The sequence below is a fragment of the Coregonus lavaretus genome, assembly GCF_964263955.1.
Source record: "Coregonus lavaretus genome assembly, chromosome: 16".
NCBI lineage: Eukaryota > Metazoa > Chordata > Actinopteri > Salmoniformes > Salmonidae > Coregonus > Coregonus lavaretus.
Genome location: NC_140003.1, coordinates 34,796,882 through 34,813,667, shown reverse-complemented (window position 1 = coordinate 34,813,667; position 16,786 = coordinate 34,796,882). Strand labels below are relative to the sequence as shown.

General features: G+C 44.3%; 1 protein-coding gene and 1 pseudogene across 2 annotated transcripts; one reads left to right on the top strand and one right to left on the bottom strand.

Annotated features, from left to right (window-relative positions):
* Positions 1–1,330: 1,330 nt before the first annotated feature.
* On the bottom strand, positions 1,331–7,768 carry LOC311143287 (zona pellucida sperm-binding protein 3-like; the record flags this gene model as incomplete). The annotated part of the gene is made up of 9 exons (XM_084179116.1): positions 1,331–1,464; positions 2,248–2,397; positions 4,201–4,292; positions 4,380–4,471; positions 6,250–6,367; positions 6,602–6,779; positions 6,899–7,002; positions 7,079–7,197; positions 7,319–7,768. The coding sequence occupies 9 exons, from the start codon at positions 7,766–7,768 to the stop codon at positions 1,331–1,333; spliced, it is 1,437 nt and encodes a 478-aa protein (XP_084035242.1).
* A 4,815-nt stretch (positions 7,769–12,583) lies between these two features.
* On the top strand, positions 12,584–15,227 carry LOC311143819 (NAD(P)H dehydrogenase [quinone] 1-like; annotated as a pseudogene). The gene is made up of 6 exons: positions 12,584–12,587; positions 13,402–13,566; positions 13,728–13,858; positions 13,991–14,104; positions 14,598–14,699; positions 14,928–15,227. The product of its transcript is annotated as an NAD(P)H dehydrogenase [quinone] 1-like (transcript).
* The last annotated feature ends 1,559 nt before the right edge of the window (positions 15,228–16,786 follow it).

Sequence of the window (16,786 nt, the reverse complement as noted above, 5' to 3'; positions counted from 1 at the left end):
CTGGTGCTGTTTTTCATGGTTTGGGCTAGGCCCCTTAGTTCCATTGAAGGGAAATGTTAATGCTACAGCATACAATGACATTCTAGATGATTCTGTGCTTCCAACTTTGTGGCAACAGTTTGGGAAGGTCCTTTCCGGTTTCAGCATGACAATGTCCCTGTGCAAAAAGCAAGGTTCATACAGAAATGGTTTGTCGAGATCGGTGTGGAAGAACTTGACTGGCCTGCACAGAACCCTGACCTCAACCCCAGCGAACACCTTTGGGATGAATTGGGACACCAACTGCGAGCCAGGCCTAATCGCCAACCTCACTAATGCTTGTGGCTGAATGGAAGCAAGTCACAACATCTGGTGGAAAGCCTTCCCAGGAGAGTGGAGGCTGTTATAGCAAAGGGGGGACCAACGCCATATTGATCACCATGATTCTGGAACGAGATGTTTGATGAGCAGGTGTCCACATACTTTAAACCATGTAGTGTAGTTGTGCTAAAACACAATTTTTGGCAAATCTAATGGAAATCAATTACAGTAAGGTACTTATTCACCCAGAAATTGATAAACTAGCTGCATTGAGCCTTAGATTTGAGATGTATGCTGGTTCCCAGATGTTCCTCTTATGACCCACACATGGGCCTTGAGAACATGCAGAAATCTGCTCCTTGCTGGATAAATTGTGAAATGACACTGTGATAGTATCAGTCATGCTGAGAATTGCAGCACAGTAGTCAGTCCAACAGGTTTAAGACTGACCTGGTTGACCGTAATAACCTAAATGACTAGATTGTGGACTCTAAAGCGATGCACTCTGAATGTACAATCGTAGGTCACCTATGAAATCACATTGTGAAACACACCAATCGCCTATTAACGTGCCTTTACCAGTCAGCATGGCCGGTCATTTTAATTTGTTTGCCACCCAATGAGCAATGTTGTGCCAGTGCCAAAGGATTAACAGTAAATTGTGTGGTTATTACTTTGATTAGATCAGTGACAAAAAAAAAAAAAAATGTTTACGGTTAGTGTTTTCATGAGTCCTTCCAAAATACAGCCTCAATTCATGGGCCACCATCTGGGATGCTCATTATTCACATTCAATGAGACACCAAATGATTCAACCATAAAGTCTAAGATAAAAGTCCCAAATCACTCGACTAGCACAGGATGATAACATCTGTCTCCATCTAGTGGAGAAGAGTGGCAGCAAGTAGCCCATCATGCATGCTGCTGGCCATCTGAACATTAAGTCAGTGAACCCCCTCCAAGCAAAGACAAATCAGCAACCAGGTGGGTAGAGAAAAGGCATTGCTGCCATGTTTATTATTATTTTCAGTTAAAAGGTTGTGGGTAAATCACAGGAGTAGGGATTGGGCTTGTTCCTCCTGTACAGGACGGTTACCAGGACGCCCACACAGAGCAGGCCCAACACAATCGCCACTCCCACCACGACTGCCTCTGCAGAGACACCTAGGATGTAGAAGGACTTGGATTTAACATGTTCAAACATTGTTCAGGCTACATGGAACAATTTGAATTGTAACACGCAAATAAATTGGTTAACCTCTACGGGATCAGTGTCCCGTATACAGAATGGTTGAGCTAATGTGCCCGAACGTGATTGGCATGACTGTTGTACAAACCAGCAAACCTTCCAGAACATAGACATGTCTTATATGCGCAGAAAGCTTAAATTCTTGTTAATCTAACTGCACTATCCAATTTACAGTAGCTATTACAGTGAAAAAACACCATGCTATTGTTTGAGAGTGCACAACAAAAAACGTATCACGGCAACTGGTTTGATACATTCACCTCTGAAGGTAAATAATGTACTTACATTCAGTAATCTTGCTCTGATTTGTCATCCTAAGGGTCCCAGAGATAAAATGTAGCAAAGTTTTGTTTGATAAAATCCATTTTTATATTCAAAATGTAAGAACTGAGTTCTACAGTTTGAACTCCTGCTGTCTCTGGCTCCACACGCCTAAACTGCAATATTATATTTCGGCCTCTCGCATGTCAAAAATGATGAAATAAAGACAAATTAGGCATGTTTTTTGTTTGTATTATATTCTCCTTCATTAATTTCACATTTCCTTTCAAATGGTACCAAGAACATGCATATCCTTGCTTCAGGTCCTGAGCTACAGGCAGTTAGATTTGGGTATGTCATTATAGGCGAAAATGGAAAAAAAAAGGGTCCGATCCTTAATAGGTTACGGTAAAGTTGAAGTGTTGTAGCTTAGTTACCCGCTTCAGATGGATCCTCAGCCAACATATGAGAGTGCTGTGCTTCAGCCTGCACTTGCTGCTCTCCAGCATGTACTTCCTTGTCCCATTTCACATAGGTGTCCTGGATGAAGATGGGCCCCAGTATAGCATCCTCCTCCCACTCAACATCTGGAGAGAGAAGAACACCAGTCACACATTACTCTCGTTTAGGGCTAATCTAGCCATTGAAATCATTTAGCCAACTCCTCTCCATATACAGTTGAAGTCGGAAGTTTACATACACCTTTGAAAATAAATTTAAACTCAGTTCTCACAATTCCTGACATTTAATCCTAGTAAAAATTCCCTGTCTTAGGTCAGTTAGGATCACCACTTTATTTTAAGAATGTGAAATGTCAGAATAATAGAGAAAATCATCACATTCCCAGTGGGTCAGAAGTTTACATGCACTCAATTAGTATTTGGTAGCATTGCCTTTAAATTGTTTAACTTGGGTCAAATGTTTTGGGTAGGCTTCCACAATAAGTTGGGTGAATTTTGGCCCATGCCTCCTGACAGAGCTGGTTTAACTGAGTCAGGTTTGTAGGCCTCCTTGCTAGCAAACGCTTTTTCAGTTCTGCCCACACATTATCTATAGGATTGAGGTCAGGGCTTTGTGATGCCCACTCCAATACCTTGACTTTGTTGTCCTTAAGCCATTTTACCACAACTTTGGAAGACCCATTTGCGACCAAGCTTTAACTTCCTGACTGATGTCTTGAGAGGTTGCGTCAATATATCCACATCATTTTCCTTCCTCATGATGCCATCTATTTTGTGAAGTGCACCAGACCCTCCTGCAGCAAAGCACCCCCACGCTTCACGGTTGGGATGGTGTTCTTCGGCTTGCAAGTTCCCCCTTTTTCCTCCAAATATAACGATGGTCATTATGGCCAAACAGTTCTATTTCATCAGACCAGAGGACATTTCTCCAAAAAGTACAATCTTTGTCCCCATGTGCAGTTGCAAACCGTAGTCTGGCTTTTTTATGGCGGTTTTGGAGCAGTGGCTTCTTCCTTGCTGAGCGGCCTTTCAGGTTATATCGATATAGAACTCGTTTTACTGTGGATATAGATACTTTTGTACCGGTTTCCTCCAGCATCTTCCCAATTTCCTTTGCTGTTGTTCTGGGATTGATTTGCACTTTTCGCACCAAAGTACGTTCATCTCTAGGAGACAGAACGCGTCTCCTTCCTGAGCTGTATGACGGCTGCGTGGTCCCATGGTGTTTATACTTGCGTACTATTGTTTGTACAGATGAACGTGGTACCTTCAGGCATTTGGAAATTGCTCCCAAGGATGAACCAGACTTGTGGAGGTCTACAATTTTTTTTCCTGAGGTCTTGGCTGATTTCTGAAGGTAGGCCTTGAAATAAATCCACAGGTACACCTCCAATTGACTCAAATGATGTCAATTAGCCTATCAGAAGCTTCTAAAGCCATTACGTCATTTTCTGGAATTTTCAAAGCTGTTTAAAGGCACAGTCAACTTAGTGTATGTAAACTTCTGACCCACTGGAATTGTGATAGTGAAATAATCTGTCTGTAAACGATTGTTGGAAAAATTACTTGTGTCATGCACAAAGTAGATGTCCTAATCAACTTGCCAAAACTATAGTTTGTTACCAATACATTTGTGGAGTGGTTGAAAAACAAGTTTTAATGACTCCAACCTAAGTGTATGTAAACTTCCCACTTCAACTGTAGGTCAGATTCATTCTGGTGCAATTATGCTTTTCTACAACCTCAGGTAAGCGGTTAGACCACGGTGGCATTCCCCTACTCAGATGTTGCATGCATTAACCAATTGTTGCGTACCACGTCGTTGGGCACCAGATTGCTATAACATGTTAGCTGATATGCAAAATACCTTTCCAGGCATTGTAAGACCTGGCATGCGTCAGCATCGTCTGACGGGAACACAACCCATACCTGTATCAGAGGGCAGACTCCTCCCCTTCCTCTGGCCACAGGAAGTCTGACAGCAGCCACACACCGCATCATCCCCATCAGCTCCTACCCAGCTGGAGAAGAGTGGAGCGAGAATCATGACGCTATACCATTGATAGGCCTCTTAACAATTCACATGCCAACGAGAAGCCCATACATACCGGTTGGATCCTAAAGCGAAGGAGCAGGCCTTGTGCTCCATGTCTAGGGGAGCAGTTGCTACAGTGGCCTTCAGGCGACAGGTGATGTAGATCTATGAGAGATTTCTGTTAACTGGTGGAAATTGAATCTGGACGCCACACACCATATGCAGTGCACACCCCAATTCAAATACATTCCCTTTTGTGTTTCAGATATTTACATCAACAATCCTAAGACAGTGCATATAGGCCCACATTCAAAGTGTCTCATAAGTGCTGAACTAGGATCAGTTTGGCCTTTGAAATAACAAGGAATTTGAGGGTGGACATACTTCTAGATTAGAACGCCTACTTTGAGACACTGAATACAGGCCCAGATTTGCCATGTTTTAAGTTATAGCCATCAGCCGAACAGGCATTGACCAGAACAGGTTTCAAGACTGGTCATTCAACGGAGACTGCTCCTCTGTGTCACGGAGGCTCTCCGCACTGCTAAAGCTAACTCTCTCTCTCCTCTGCTCTTGTCCTTCTAGACCTGTCTGCTGCCTTTGATACTGTGAACCATCAGATCCTCCTCTCCACCCTCTCCGAGCTGGGCATCTCCGGCGCGGCTCACTCTTGGATTGCGTCCTACCTGACCGGTCGCTCCTATCAAGTGGTGTGGCGAGAATCTGTCTCCGCACCACGTGCTCTCACCACTGGTGTCCCCCAGGACTCAGTTCTAGGCCCTCTCCTATTCTCACTATACACCAAGTCACTTGGCTCTGTCATATCCTCACAAGGCCCTCTCCTATTCTCACTATACACCAAGTCACTTGGCTCTGTCATATCCTCACATGGCCTCGCCTATCATTGCTACGCAGACGACACACAACTAATCTTCTCCTTTCCCCCTTCTGATAACCAGGTGGCGAATCGCATCTCTGCATGTCTGGCAGACATCAGTGTGAATGACGGATCACCACCTCAAGCTGAACCTCGGCAAGACGGAGCTGCTCTTCCTCCCGGGGAAGGACTGCCCGTTCCATGATCTCGCCATCACGGTTGACAACTCCGTTGTGTCCTCCTCCCAGAAGAGCCTTGGCGTGACCCTGGACAACACCCTGTCGTTCTCCGCTAACATCAAGGCGGTGACCCGATCCTGTAGGTTCATGCTCTACAACATTCGGAGAGTACGACCCTGCCTTACACAGGAAGCGGCACAGGTCCTAATCCAGGCACTTGTCATCTCCCCTCTGGATTACTGCAACTCGCTGTTGGCTGGGCTCCCTGCCTGTGCCATGAAACCCCTACAACTCATCCAGAATGCCGCAGCCCGTCTGGTGTTCAACCTTCCCAAGTTCTCTCACGTCACCCCGCTCCTCTGCACACTCCACTAGCTTCCAGTTGAAGCTCGCATCTGCTACAAGACCATGGTGCTTGCCTACGGAGCTGTGAGGGGAACGGCACCTCCGTACCTTCAGGCTCTGATCAGTCCCTACACCCAAACGAGGGCATTGCGTTCATCCACTTCTGGCCTGCTGGCCCCCCCTACCTCTGCGGAAGCACAGTTCCCACTCAGCCCAGTCGAAACTGTTCGCTGCTCTGGCACCCCAATGGTGGAACAAGCTCCCTCACGACGCCAGGACAGCGGAGTCACTCACCACCTTCCGGAGACACTTGAAACCCCACCTCTTTAAGGAATACCTGGGATAGGATAAAGTAATCCTTATACCCCACCCCCCAAATAAAATAAAAAAACATTGTAAAGTGGTTATCCCACTGGCTATAAGGTGAATGCACCAATTTGTAAGTCGCTCTGGATAAGAGCGTCTGCTAAATGATGTAAATGTAAATGTATAACGGATAACCCCCTCCCAGGCCTGTCCGCAGCCCAGACAAGGTGACTCACATTGGGGCTGGTCTGCTGCTGGAAGCGGAAGGCCTCCAGCTGGAGGTGGAGTCTGTCCAGCTGAGTGCGGACCAGGAACTGCGAGACAGAGCCTGTCTGCAGGGCATCAGTTACACACCTGGAGGGACAGAGGTAGGTTAGGAGGGTAATGGGACATCCTGGTCCTTCTGCTGGTAGCTACTTGTGTTCTACCGTAACTATACAGGGATAAGGGGAAACTTAAATACATTTCCTTAGTACAAGAGTGAGGTGTGGAAAGCAAACTCATTGAGGTAAGTCTAAATTCAAGACTGCTGCAGGGGGATAATGCACATTTAAAGACAAGAAAATATACTTTCATATTGGCCCTTACCCATGGTTCTGGATGAAGTCATATATGGGAGCAGAGTTGTCATCAGGGACCAGGGTGGCCACACAGCTGTCCACAAACACACGCAGGGGCACATGGTGATACTGCTGCACAGACGCCGCCAGATAAATAATGTCTCCCAGGAAGTAGACATTAGACGATCTCTCATACTGCCAGTCATCTAGGAAACATTTTAAACAGACGCACTCTCAAACTGTACAGTAAACAGAGCAGCTGTGCATAGATGGATTAACAGTAGGTGTGCTCTATTAAGCCCAGACTGTTCAGTGGATTACCCACCATTCATGAGTGCGAGGGTGAAGGACAGGGAGTCCTCAGCAACTTTGGTAGCGCCATAGGGAAGCCAGGTGGGCCTCAGGGCATTGCTGCTCACATTGAGTCTCCTGGGGTAGGTAGGCATAGGGGAAGGGATCATTGTATAATGGTACATCCAATCTGAAACTACAGTACGCCACTCACCTCAGATAGTGGCACTCAATGCAGACCGTAGCATCATTGGTCCTGACAATGGAACTGGCACCTTCCGGTGTTGGGGTGTAGATGAGGGTGAAGGTATAGACAAGGTAGTCCTCTGTCATCTTAAACAAAAATATATACACTAGGTACTAAACCATATATAAAGTAACCCTTATGCAGTCGAAGAAGTCATAGTACATGTAGAAATTACTAGTTAGCTATTCCAAACACTGAAGCCCTTACAGTCAGCACACTTCCACAGGTGTGCAGCTCCGACTCAAACAGCAGGACTTGGGCTGAGAGGTCCAACTCCGTGGAAACACACCCTCCCAGGGAGACGTCCTCCGCCTTCACTAGCTGGCCCGTCCCAAACAGGTCCAGTTTGGCCTCCACCCACACCCTGCTCTCCCCACAACGGGCCCCCACACTCCTGACAAGCTCTGGAGTGGTCAGCACCACCTTCCCAACTGACTGGGGATCAGGAGGCCGGGCTGTGACCAGGGGCCTGGCTTGGTACTGGACTGGGGTCTGGACTAGCTCCCTAAACTCAGGTTTAGCTGGTGACACATCATCGTAGCTCAATAAGACAGGTTGTCTAGCAGGCCCTCTCTGTGAGTTCCAATGTGCGTCACACACCCAGCCCAAACAGAGAAGCACAATTAAATATAGAGATGCTCTCTGCAGCTGCCCCATGAGCATGACTATTATTATAACTATGGTCTGCTTTACAGCAACCACAATAAGGCTGTCTCTGTCCAAAAAACATATTTTATAGTCACATGACTCCTCCCTGTTTCTCGTTTAGTGAATTGCCTATCAGCTTAGATTATTACACACACCTGTCAGCATTGTTTAAACACACTGATTGGCCATGTTCTTACGCTTTGAAAAAGTGTTAGTATTTTTCCCCTTCCTTGAAGTTATCACTGATTAAACACAATATAAGATGGTTGAAAACAAGGGTTCCACTACATAGCTTTTACCAATCCGTCATGGGAGAACTTTCAGCACAGATAATATCGGCATCTTTGTCTCTGTAAATGGATTTCAAATGTAACAAGCAAAACTTGAAAAATGTATCAATGTTCATATCTTAAATTGTTCCACTCAGTATTTACACCAAGCATGAACCCATTGATCATTTTCATAAAATGCACTGTAACACTGTACAATGACCAAAAGATGGCAGTAATACCTTCCATTTCCCAACCTTGAGTATCATTGGCGCCTTCTGAATGAAAATGTGTGTGTACATGAAAGTGTTGTCATGTGAGTTTGTGATGTCTGTTCACTCTGTAAACTGCATGGTCTGAGTTATAAGAGGGGACCTTTTAAAGGTGGGCTGCAGATGTTTCCTTTGTGCTGTTATAAACACCTGGAGCCTGCATGCCCCAGTCTGATACCTAACCTTCCGCAACACAGTGAGACATACACTGAGTATACCAAACATTAGGAACACCTTCCTAATATTGAGTTTCACCCCCCTTTTGCCCTCAGAACAGCCTCAATTTGTTGGGGTATGGACTCTACAATGCGTCAAAAGCATTCCACAGGGATGGTGGCCCATGTTGACTCCAATATTCCCACAGTTGTGTGAAGTTTGCTGGTTGTCCTTTGGGTGGTGGACCATTCTTGATAAACAGGGGAAACTATTGAGCATGAAAAACCCAGCAGCGTTGCAGTTGTTGACACAAACCGGTGAGCCTAGCACCTACTACCATACCCTGTTCAAACGCACTTACATTTTTTGTCTTGCCCATTCACCCTCTTAATGGCACACACACAATCCATGTCAAAATTGTCTCAAGGCTTAAAAATCCTTCTTTAACCTGTCCCCTCCCCTTCATCTACACTGATTGAAGTGGATTTAACAAGTGACATAGATAAGGGATCATAGCTTTCACCTGGATTCACCTGGTCAGTCTATGTCATGGAAAGAGCAGGTGTTCTTAATGTTTTGTATACTCAGTGTATACCCCCAGCACAACACATGATATAGGCAAGACTCACAATAAACATATCCCCAAGCAAAACATATGACATACCGAGCATAACACATGTACCTTTACAGTGAACTGAGAAACATTCCAGTGTGAGCAACACATTATACATTTGACATTTGAGTCATTTAGCAGACGCTCTTATCCAGAGCGACGTACAGTTAGTGCATACATATTTTTTTATTTTTTCATACCCCCCGTGGGAATCGAACCCACAACCCTGGCGTTGCAAACGCCATGCTCTACAAACTGAGCTACATCCCCTGCCGGCCATTCCCTCCCCTACCCTAGACGACGCTGGGCCAATTGTGTGCCGCCCCATGGGTCTCCCGGTCGCGGCCGGCTACGACAGAGCCTGGATTCGAACCAGGATCTCTAGTGGCACAGCTAGCACTGCGATGCAGTGCCTTAGACCACTGCGCCACTCGGGAGACATACGCTATCAACAGCCTGAAAACACATCAGCATGGGCCAAACATACACTGAACAACAATATAAACGCATATAAAGTGTTGGTCCCATGTTTAATGAGCTGAAATAAAAGATCCCAGAAATATTCAATACACACAAAAAGCTTATTTTTCTAACATGTTGTGCACAAATTTGTTTACATCCCTGTTAGTGAGCATTTCTCCTTTGCCAGAATAAGCCATCCACCTGACAGGTGTAACATATAAAGAAAATGATTAAAGAGCATGATCATTACACAGGCCACTATAAAATGTGCAGTTTTGTTACAGATGTCTCATGTTTTGAGGTAGTGTGCAATTGGCATGCTGACTGTAGGAATATCCACCAGAGCTGTTGCCAGATAATTGAATGTTAATTCCTCTACCATAAGATGCCTCCAATGTTGTTTTAGAGAATTTGGCAGTGTGCCCAACCGGCCTCACAACAGCAAACCACGTGTATGGCGTTGTGTGGGCGAGCGGTTTGCTGATGTCAATGTTATGAACAGAGTGCTCCATGGTGGAGGTGGGGTTATGGTATGGGCAGGCATAAGCTACAGACAACGAACACAATTGCATTTTATCGATGGCAATTTGAATGCATAGAGATACCGTGACGAGATCCTGAGGCCAATTTTCAAGCCATTCATCCACCTGTCATCACCTCATGTTTCAACATGACAATGCACTGCCCCATGTCGCAAGGATCTGCACACAATTCCTGGAAGCTGAAAATGTCCCAGTTCTTCCATGGCCTGCATACTCACCAGACATGTCAATCATTGAGCATGTTTGGGAAGCTCTGGATCAACGTGTACTACAGCGTGTTCCAGTTCCCGCCAATATCCAGCAACTTCACACAGCCACAGGCCACAATCAACAGCCTGATCAACTCTATGCGAAGGAGATGTGTCACGCTGCATATGGCAAATAGTGGTCACACCAGATACTGACTGGTTTTCTGATCCACGCCCCTACCTTTCTTTTAAGGTATCTGTGAACAACAGATGCATATCTGTATTCCCAGTCATGTGCAATCCATAGATTAGGGCCTAATGAATTTATTTCAATTGACTGATTTCCTTATATGAACTGTAACGCAGTAAAATCTTTGAAGTTGTTGCATGTTGCGTTTATATTTTTGTTCAGTCTATATCTTCACACTGGACTTCTAGCATCTTGCAATGCCCTGTACCAGTCCATCCATACCCCACACAAAAATACTCCCCAAAAAAGCAGTTCTGTACTGATGTCAAGCAGACTTAGAAATAGTTCTAGATAGAGAGATGGAGAGAATAGGGTGACAAACTGAACCCATATGTCTCACTCATGTTCTGGCTCATTCTGTGTTTACTTGCATGTGTACCCAAGTGCTAATGTGTAGCAGTTGTTCCTTAGTACCCCCATGGAGACAGGGTTAGTGTGTGTGTCTGTGTGTGTGTGCCTGTGTCTCCAGATGTAGGCCTGCCGAGGCTTTGTTGTCTTTTTCGTGTTGGTCTTTTTCATGAGACCGCATCCCGTGAGTCAGTTTAACCGCAGAGAGACAGACCACTGCCTGGAGAGGGGAAGTATAACAACACTACAGCAGCAACACAGTAAAGCACAGAACTACTCAACCCATAGGGTTGCAAAACTACGGGTTATTTACGAAAGTTACCAGAATTTTCAGTAATTTTGGTAATTAACAGGTAAACTATGGTAATATATGGTAACTTTGGTCATCTATACTTGAATAACAAAATTTAAATGTTTTTATATAAAGTATTACTTTTTTTATATCTGTGTCCATATTGTCCATGTATTTTTAGTGGATCGACCATATGGTTCAAGAGAAAATAGCCTAATTAATGATTAAAGCATAATCAACAATTGTATTATTTATTACTTTGTAACTCCTCCAACTATTTACTTTTTTCACAATTGCCCCCAGTTTGGTGGCAAAACATTTACAACAAAGACATACTGACATAGCTAGGAAAATAAATAAAAGTGTGTAAAAATATAAAGGATATTTCACACTGAAACCCTCATATTAAACACCAATGGTGTTTACTAAGTTGATTGGTTATATTTAGGATAATGTTTCACAGCTTTGTCATTCAATATTCTATTTTAAAATCATCTTATTTCATTATTTTATATATGATATGGCCACACAGAGGGCCAGAGATAATTACAGACACCTGTGATAATCTGGGGGGAAAAGGCCACTAGATGTCATGTTATAAATTACATAAAATCCTTGAAAGTTACCAAAATTCTGATAGTTTACTGGTAAACTTCAATCGTTACCAGAAATATACCCTCCCTTTAGAAACCTATCTGCACACACACAAAAGCTCACACACACACCTGCACATTGCATGTACACACGCAAACCCAGGGATATAGCTTGGTTGGCCTAGGTCAGTCGTCCCACATTGGTCTTTACCATAGGATACAAATATTGTCCAGAATAGCTTCAACAATGCTTAGCATGCTTCGCAGGCAATAAGGAACACTGTCCAAAACTGTGATGAGGGGGTATATTCTCAATTGGGCAAAAGTCTGTCCTCTCCTAGACGTGTCTGTCCTCCTTTCCTCCGTGATCCAGAAACTGATAAGTGGTTGAGGAGTGTGTCAATTTGTTAGTAGGCGAACGGAAGAGTGCCCTCCTCTCCTCGAAAGCCTCCTTCCAGCTAGTATATCCTCTTGGCTCCCTATCATGGAAGCATTTTGAAATCTGCCACACCCCCTTTGAATCAGCTGTTGTTTTCTCAGAGGAGAAAAGCATGGACATATTTCTAAACCATAAGCTCCTTGTCTTTTATCTATAAAATGTCAGGCACAATCAGCTAAAAGTCGCACAAATCCAATTGAGCTTCTCCCGGGGAGAGGGAGAGAGAGATGACAGATTGATTGATTCATTGACAGATGATTAGCTTGATTGCTGATTGACAGGCAGCTGTGTAAGAGGGTGTGTTTGGTCCAAAAAGCATTACAAAAGTAGCAGTCTCAGCCTTCTGCTCAGCTAGTTTCCTCTTCAAGCCGCTTTTATTCTTAGCGCAGCACTAAACAAAATGGGTGAGTGATGTGTAACAGATTGGGTGCCATTTTCACTGTCTTTAGTGATGGGGAACCAAGGCTTTCTGAAGCCTTTTGGGCTTTCACCAAATTGTGCAGAACGGTTAATTACGCTGAGCATTTAACACAATGCACTTTCGAGACATCTGCTGGTCAGCAATGGCACAGTGGTTAGTTGGAAATCCTCATAGCCTACAATGATTTACCACTGCAAATTTGCACCTTTTTTCATGCTTCCCTTTTTCGCTGTCAAACTGAATCTATGAAATGTATTTAGGATGTGTAAGAGCATACTATACTCATTGTTTAAACTACAATGTACAGATTTTCAAAATAATACTTTTGCTCTGCTTCAACAACATTCCCTGAGTGTTCTGGACCCTGACTCTACCTGGTGAGCTACCGTTCAGGCAATGCTACATGAAAATCATAACTACATTGTAGGTACGGTGTCCAGTTGAGGTTGTGTTTTGAAAGCAGCTTGGCATTGAAGAAGGCACCGGAACCACTGTGAAATCAGTTAGATTTTTGCAACTGTTTGGAATAACCAAGTGATAAAATTAGGCTTTGTACGTCGCTGATCACGTGATATTACTTTGACACGAATATCGGTACATTCAGCTCAGTACTTTGAAAGCTGCACCTGATTTCTGGTATCAATTGTCCACTATTTGTTAAAGTCCTAAAAGATTTTGTTCCAGATCGGGTGCCATTGTCTTTATGCTAGAGAAACTAGTTTATTTAATTGAGTAAGCAAAGCGTTGTGACTACAATACTTTGACATGTTTGACTTATCTGTGATCTCGTGTTGCAGCTGAGAAGGTTCTGATTGTGTACGCCCACCAGAGTACTGGGTCATTTAACGCTGCAGCTAAAGATGCAGCTGTGACAGCTCTGACTGTTCAGGGCTGTAAGGTGGAGGTGTCTGACCTCTACGCCATGAAGTTTAAAGCCTCTGCTACTGTTGATGACATCACTGGTAACAGTCTGAACCATGTGTTACTTAATTACAGCAGTGAATGATAAGTGTGTAAGCTTGAGTGCCTATTAAATGCTTAAGGTCACAACAATTTTCTGTTGGCAAGAGCTTTTTCTTTTCTACCTCAACTTGCTTAGTCTCAGTCTGTTATGATTTATCAGGGGAGGTGAAGGATGCTGAGCACTTCCAGTATGGAGAGGAGACCATGCTGGCATGGAAGGAGGGCCGACTCTCTGCTGATATCACTGAGGAACACCGCAAACTCTCTGAAGTGGAGCTTGTCATATTTCAGGTGAGAGAAATTGGCTTCAACATATAAACTAATTTTAATAGTGTAGGACTTTCAGCTCATTTTTTGGGATGGTGGCTGAAATGCACCCATTCCAGGTACTGGTTGTTGAAAAGTGTCTACCATATCTCTCAGTTCCCCATGTACTGGTTCACTGTTCCCGCCATCATGAAGGGCTGGATGGACCGGGTGCTCACACTAGGATTTGCCTACACCTCAGAAAAGAGGTAGAGCCAGGGCATGTTCAAGGTAAGGGATGTAGTCACTGTTAAAGGCCCAATGCAGCTGTTAGATTAAATCATTTCTGGTTAAGTACCTCACTAACAGTATTACATTAAAATAAATGTTTAAAAAGAAACATGGCTTTAGCAATGATTTCTCAAGGAAGAATTTTGCTTTGCTTGTCTGGGAGAGGGGAAGGGAAGCTGAACTAATTGTTATTGGCAACGCTTGGAACTTACAAAGTTTACTGCCTGGTGTGATGTCACCTGGCAAGCCTACTCTCCACCCATTCATTACCTGCTGATTTTTAGAAGGTCCTGTGTAGATTGTATTTTCAATCAGCCAATTACACTTATTAAAATGTCAGATTTTTACAATGTGATACAAAACAGGGGACATAGACTTTTCACTGCACTGGGCCTTTTTTAAAGACCCTAAAACGTTTGGTTAACATGCTCCTTCAGTGTTCCTCTTCTGTGGTCCATTCATATCAATGTCTCCTCACCTTGTTTCCCTCCAGGACAAGAAAGCCATGCTGTCCTTCACCACTGGATCCCAGGAGTCTATGTTCAGTGCCAATGGTATCAATGGAGACATGAATGTCACCCTGTGGCCACTGCAGGTATGTTAGGCTTGGCTGACACTACCAGCATGTAGACTGCTGTACTGCAACGTGCTTTTGCTTTCTATATGTTATCTCCACTGGATGTCTGCTTTTATTATAAGCATTTGACTTCCAGGTTGGAAAGTGCTAATTTTAACGATTGGAGGACTGCTTCAGTTGGACAAATCAATTCATGTTTTATATACCTTAGCATGGTTATTGAATAAGTTAATTCCCTCTCTTTAGAACGGCATCCTGCACTACTGTGGTTTCCAGGTTCTGGCTCCTCAGATCTTCTGGGCTCCACCCCACATCCCCGCTGATGCTCGGGACAGCATGCTGGAGGCATGGCGCACACGGCTGCAAGGGCTTCTGGGAGAAGTACCGCTTACTTTCACACCCTCTGACAGCTTTGATGGTGGGAGGGGCTTCCAGCTCAAAGAGGATGTCCAGGAGAAGCACTCAGCCAATGCGTTTGGCCTATCTGTCGGAATCCACCTGGGCAAGCCCCTCCCACCCAACAGCCAGCTCAAAGCTGGGGTGTGAAGGATACTGGAGGACTGTCATCCCTACACATGCTGCTTATGCTCTAAATAACAAATAAACATTGGCTTCCTTAAACTGAATGGTGTTCACTTTAATACCACACTTGTTATTCAATGCTTTAACCTAGGTTTCATACTTGGTCAACTGATTAATTCAAACTCCTCTGCAGCTTCTGACAAATTCAGGTGTTAGTGTAGTTCACTACTCTTGTATGGTAATTACAGTTTTGTGGCTCAATACATTACAAAAGCAGCCTGATTAAACATGCTGTGACCTGTATGCGATCTCCCACTGAAGGGCTGGCTTGAGGTCTCAAACCCCTCTCCCAGAGGTGGCTTTGGTTTGGGTCAACAGAAAAAGGGGCCCATATCCTGCCACGCCAAGCCCTCAGCTTTGAGATGGAGGACATAGACCAATGTCTGTGTAGGCGACGGCTTCTCACAGGCAAGGTTGCTAGTCATTTGTTTAAATGTTCAGCACTAAGTTAATGCATTGTGCTATGAATATGCTGCTTCTGTTATTCAAGTTTAGGATGTTTGTGACTGTTCAGTGATCCCAAATATACCTGGCATCTGTGGCTGCTTGGTGTGTAAGAGGCCTCTGTTCTGACTCCTTTGTGGGAGCACCCTTGTTTTGGCTGAACGCACTCCTTCCAACACGGCAGAGGCGCACTTGGAACATGTTCTGAGCGCTTGGGGTTCATCTGGGACTGCTGTTCTAGAACACAGGAAGGCGAGCTTATGCGTTTGTAGGGCCAGGAGTTTTCCCTGAACGTGTAATTGAAGTTTGTGGCATGTAACATTTTCGAAGGGTAGTTATATTTGAGCATGTACAGGCTCTGAGGTAGCCATGCTTGTCAACTGGTTGAAGGGTTTGGGCCAGGGTATGTTTGTCAAGGGAGATCTCCAGTCCTGGACCCATCCTGCTCTTATTCTCCCACACTGACTGTGTGGAGAATAGCCTTCCTACCAATCAATTGGAGGACTTGGGTACTCTTGCCAGGGTGAGCAGATCTGGATCTCTCGGAGCTGAAACACGCATCCATTCAGAAAAACCTTCCTGGTGCTGTTTGAAGCCTAAAGGACAGGTGTGAATCACACAAACTAACAGTTTTTAAAGGCGCTGGTTGAAAATATCCAGTCAAGGAAATAGCAATTCAAATTTGCTGAATGTAAGGGGAAAGTAAGAACAGTAGAACCTTACATTAGACCCCTTACAGGTAAGAATGCAATAATGACATGTTAATAGATACTGTAGTATGTAGCTGCTAAATAGTGATAAAGTTCAATGTATTTCCCTGGTTATGTAGAAAAAAATAGGGGTCAATAAGCACAAGTATGAGGCCATTTTACCTTCTCTTAGCAGCATCGTGTATACTTATTAAGAATGTACTTGGAACTTTTGGAGAAAGACCTTAACAAAAGTTTGAGAAACAACATACTTGTTCTTTGTGGGCTGACCTTTTGGGTCTTTGCTTGTAGCTAGCTAGATACCTTGTCGTTTCCGTCTCGTTTACCGGTTTCCTGTTACTTTCCGATCGTCAGTTATTTTAACGCTGT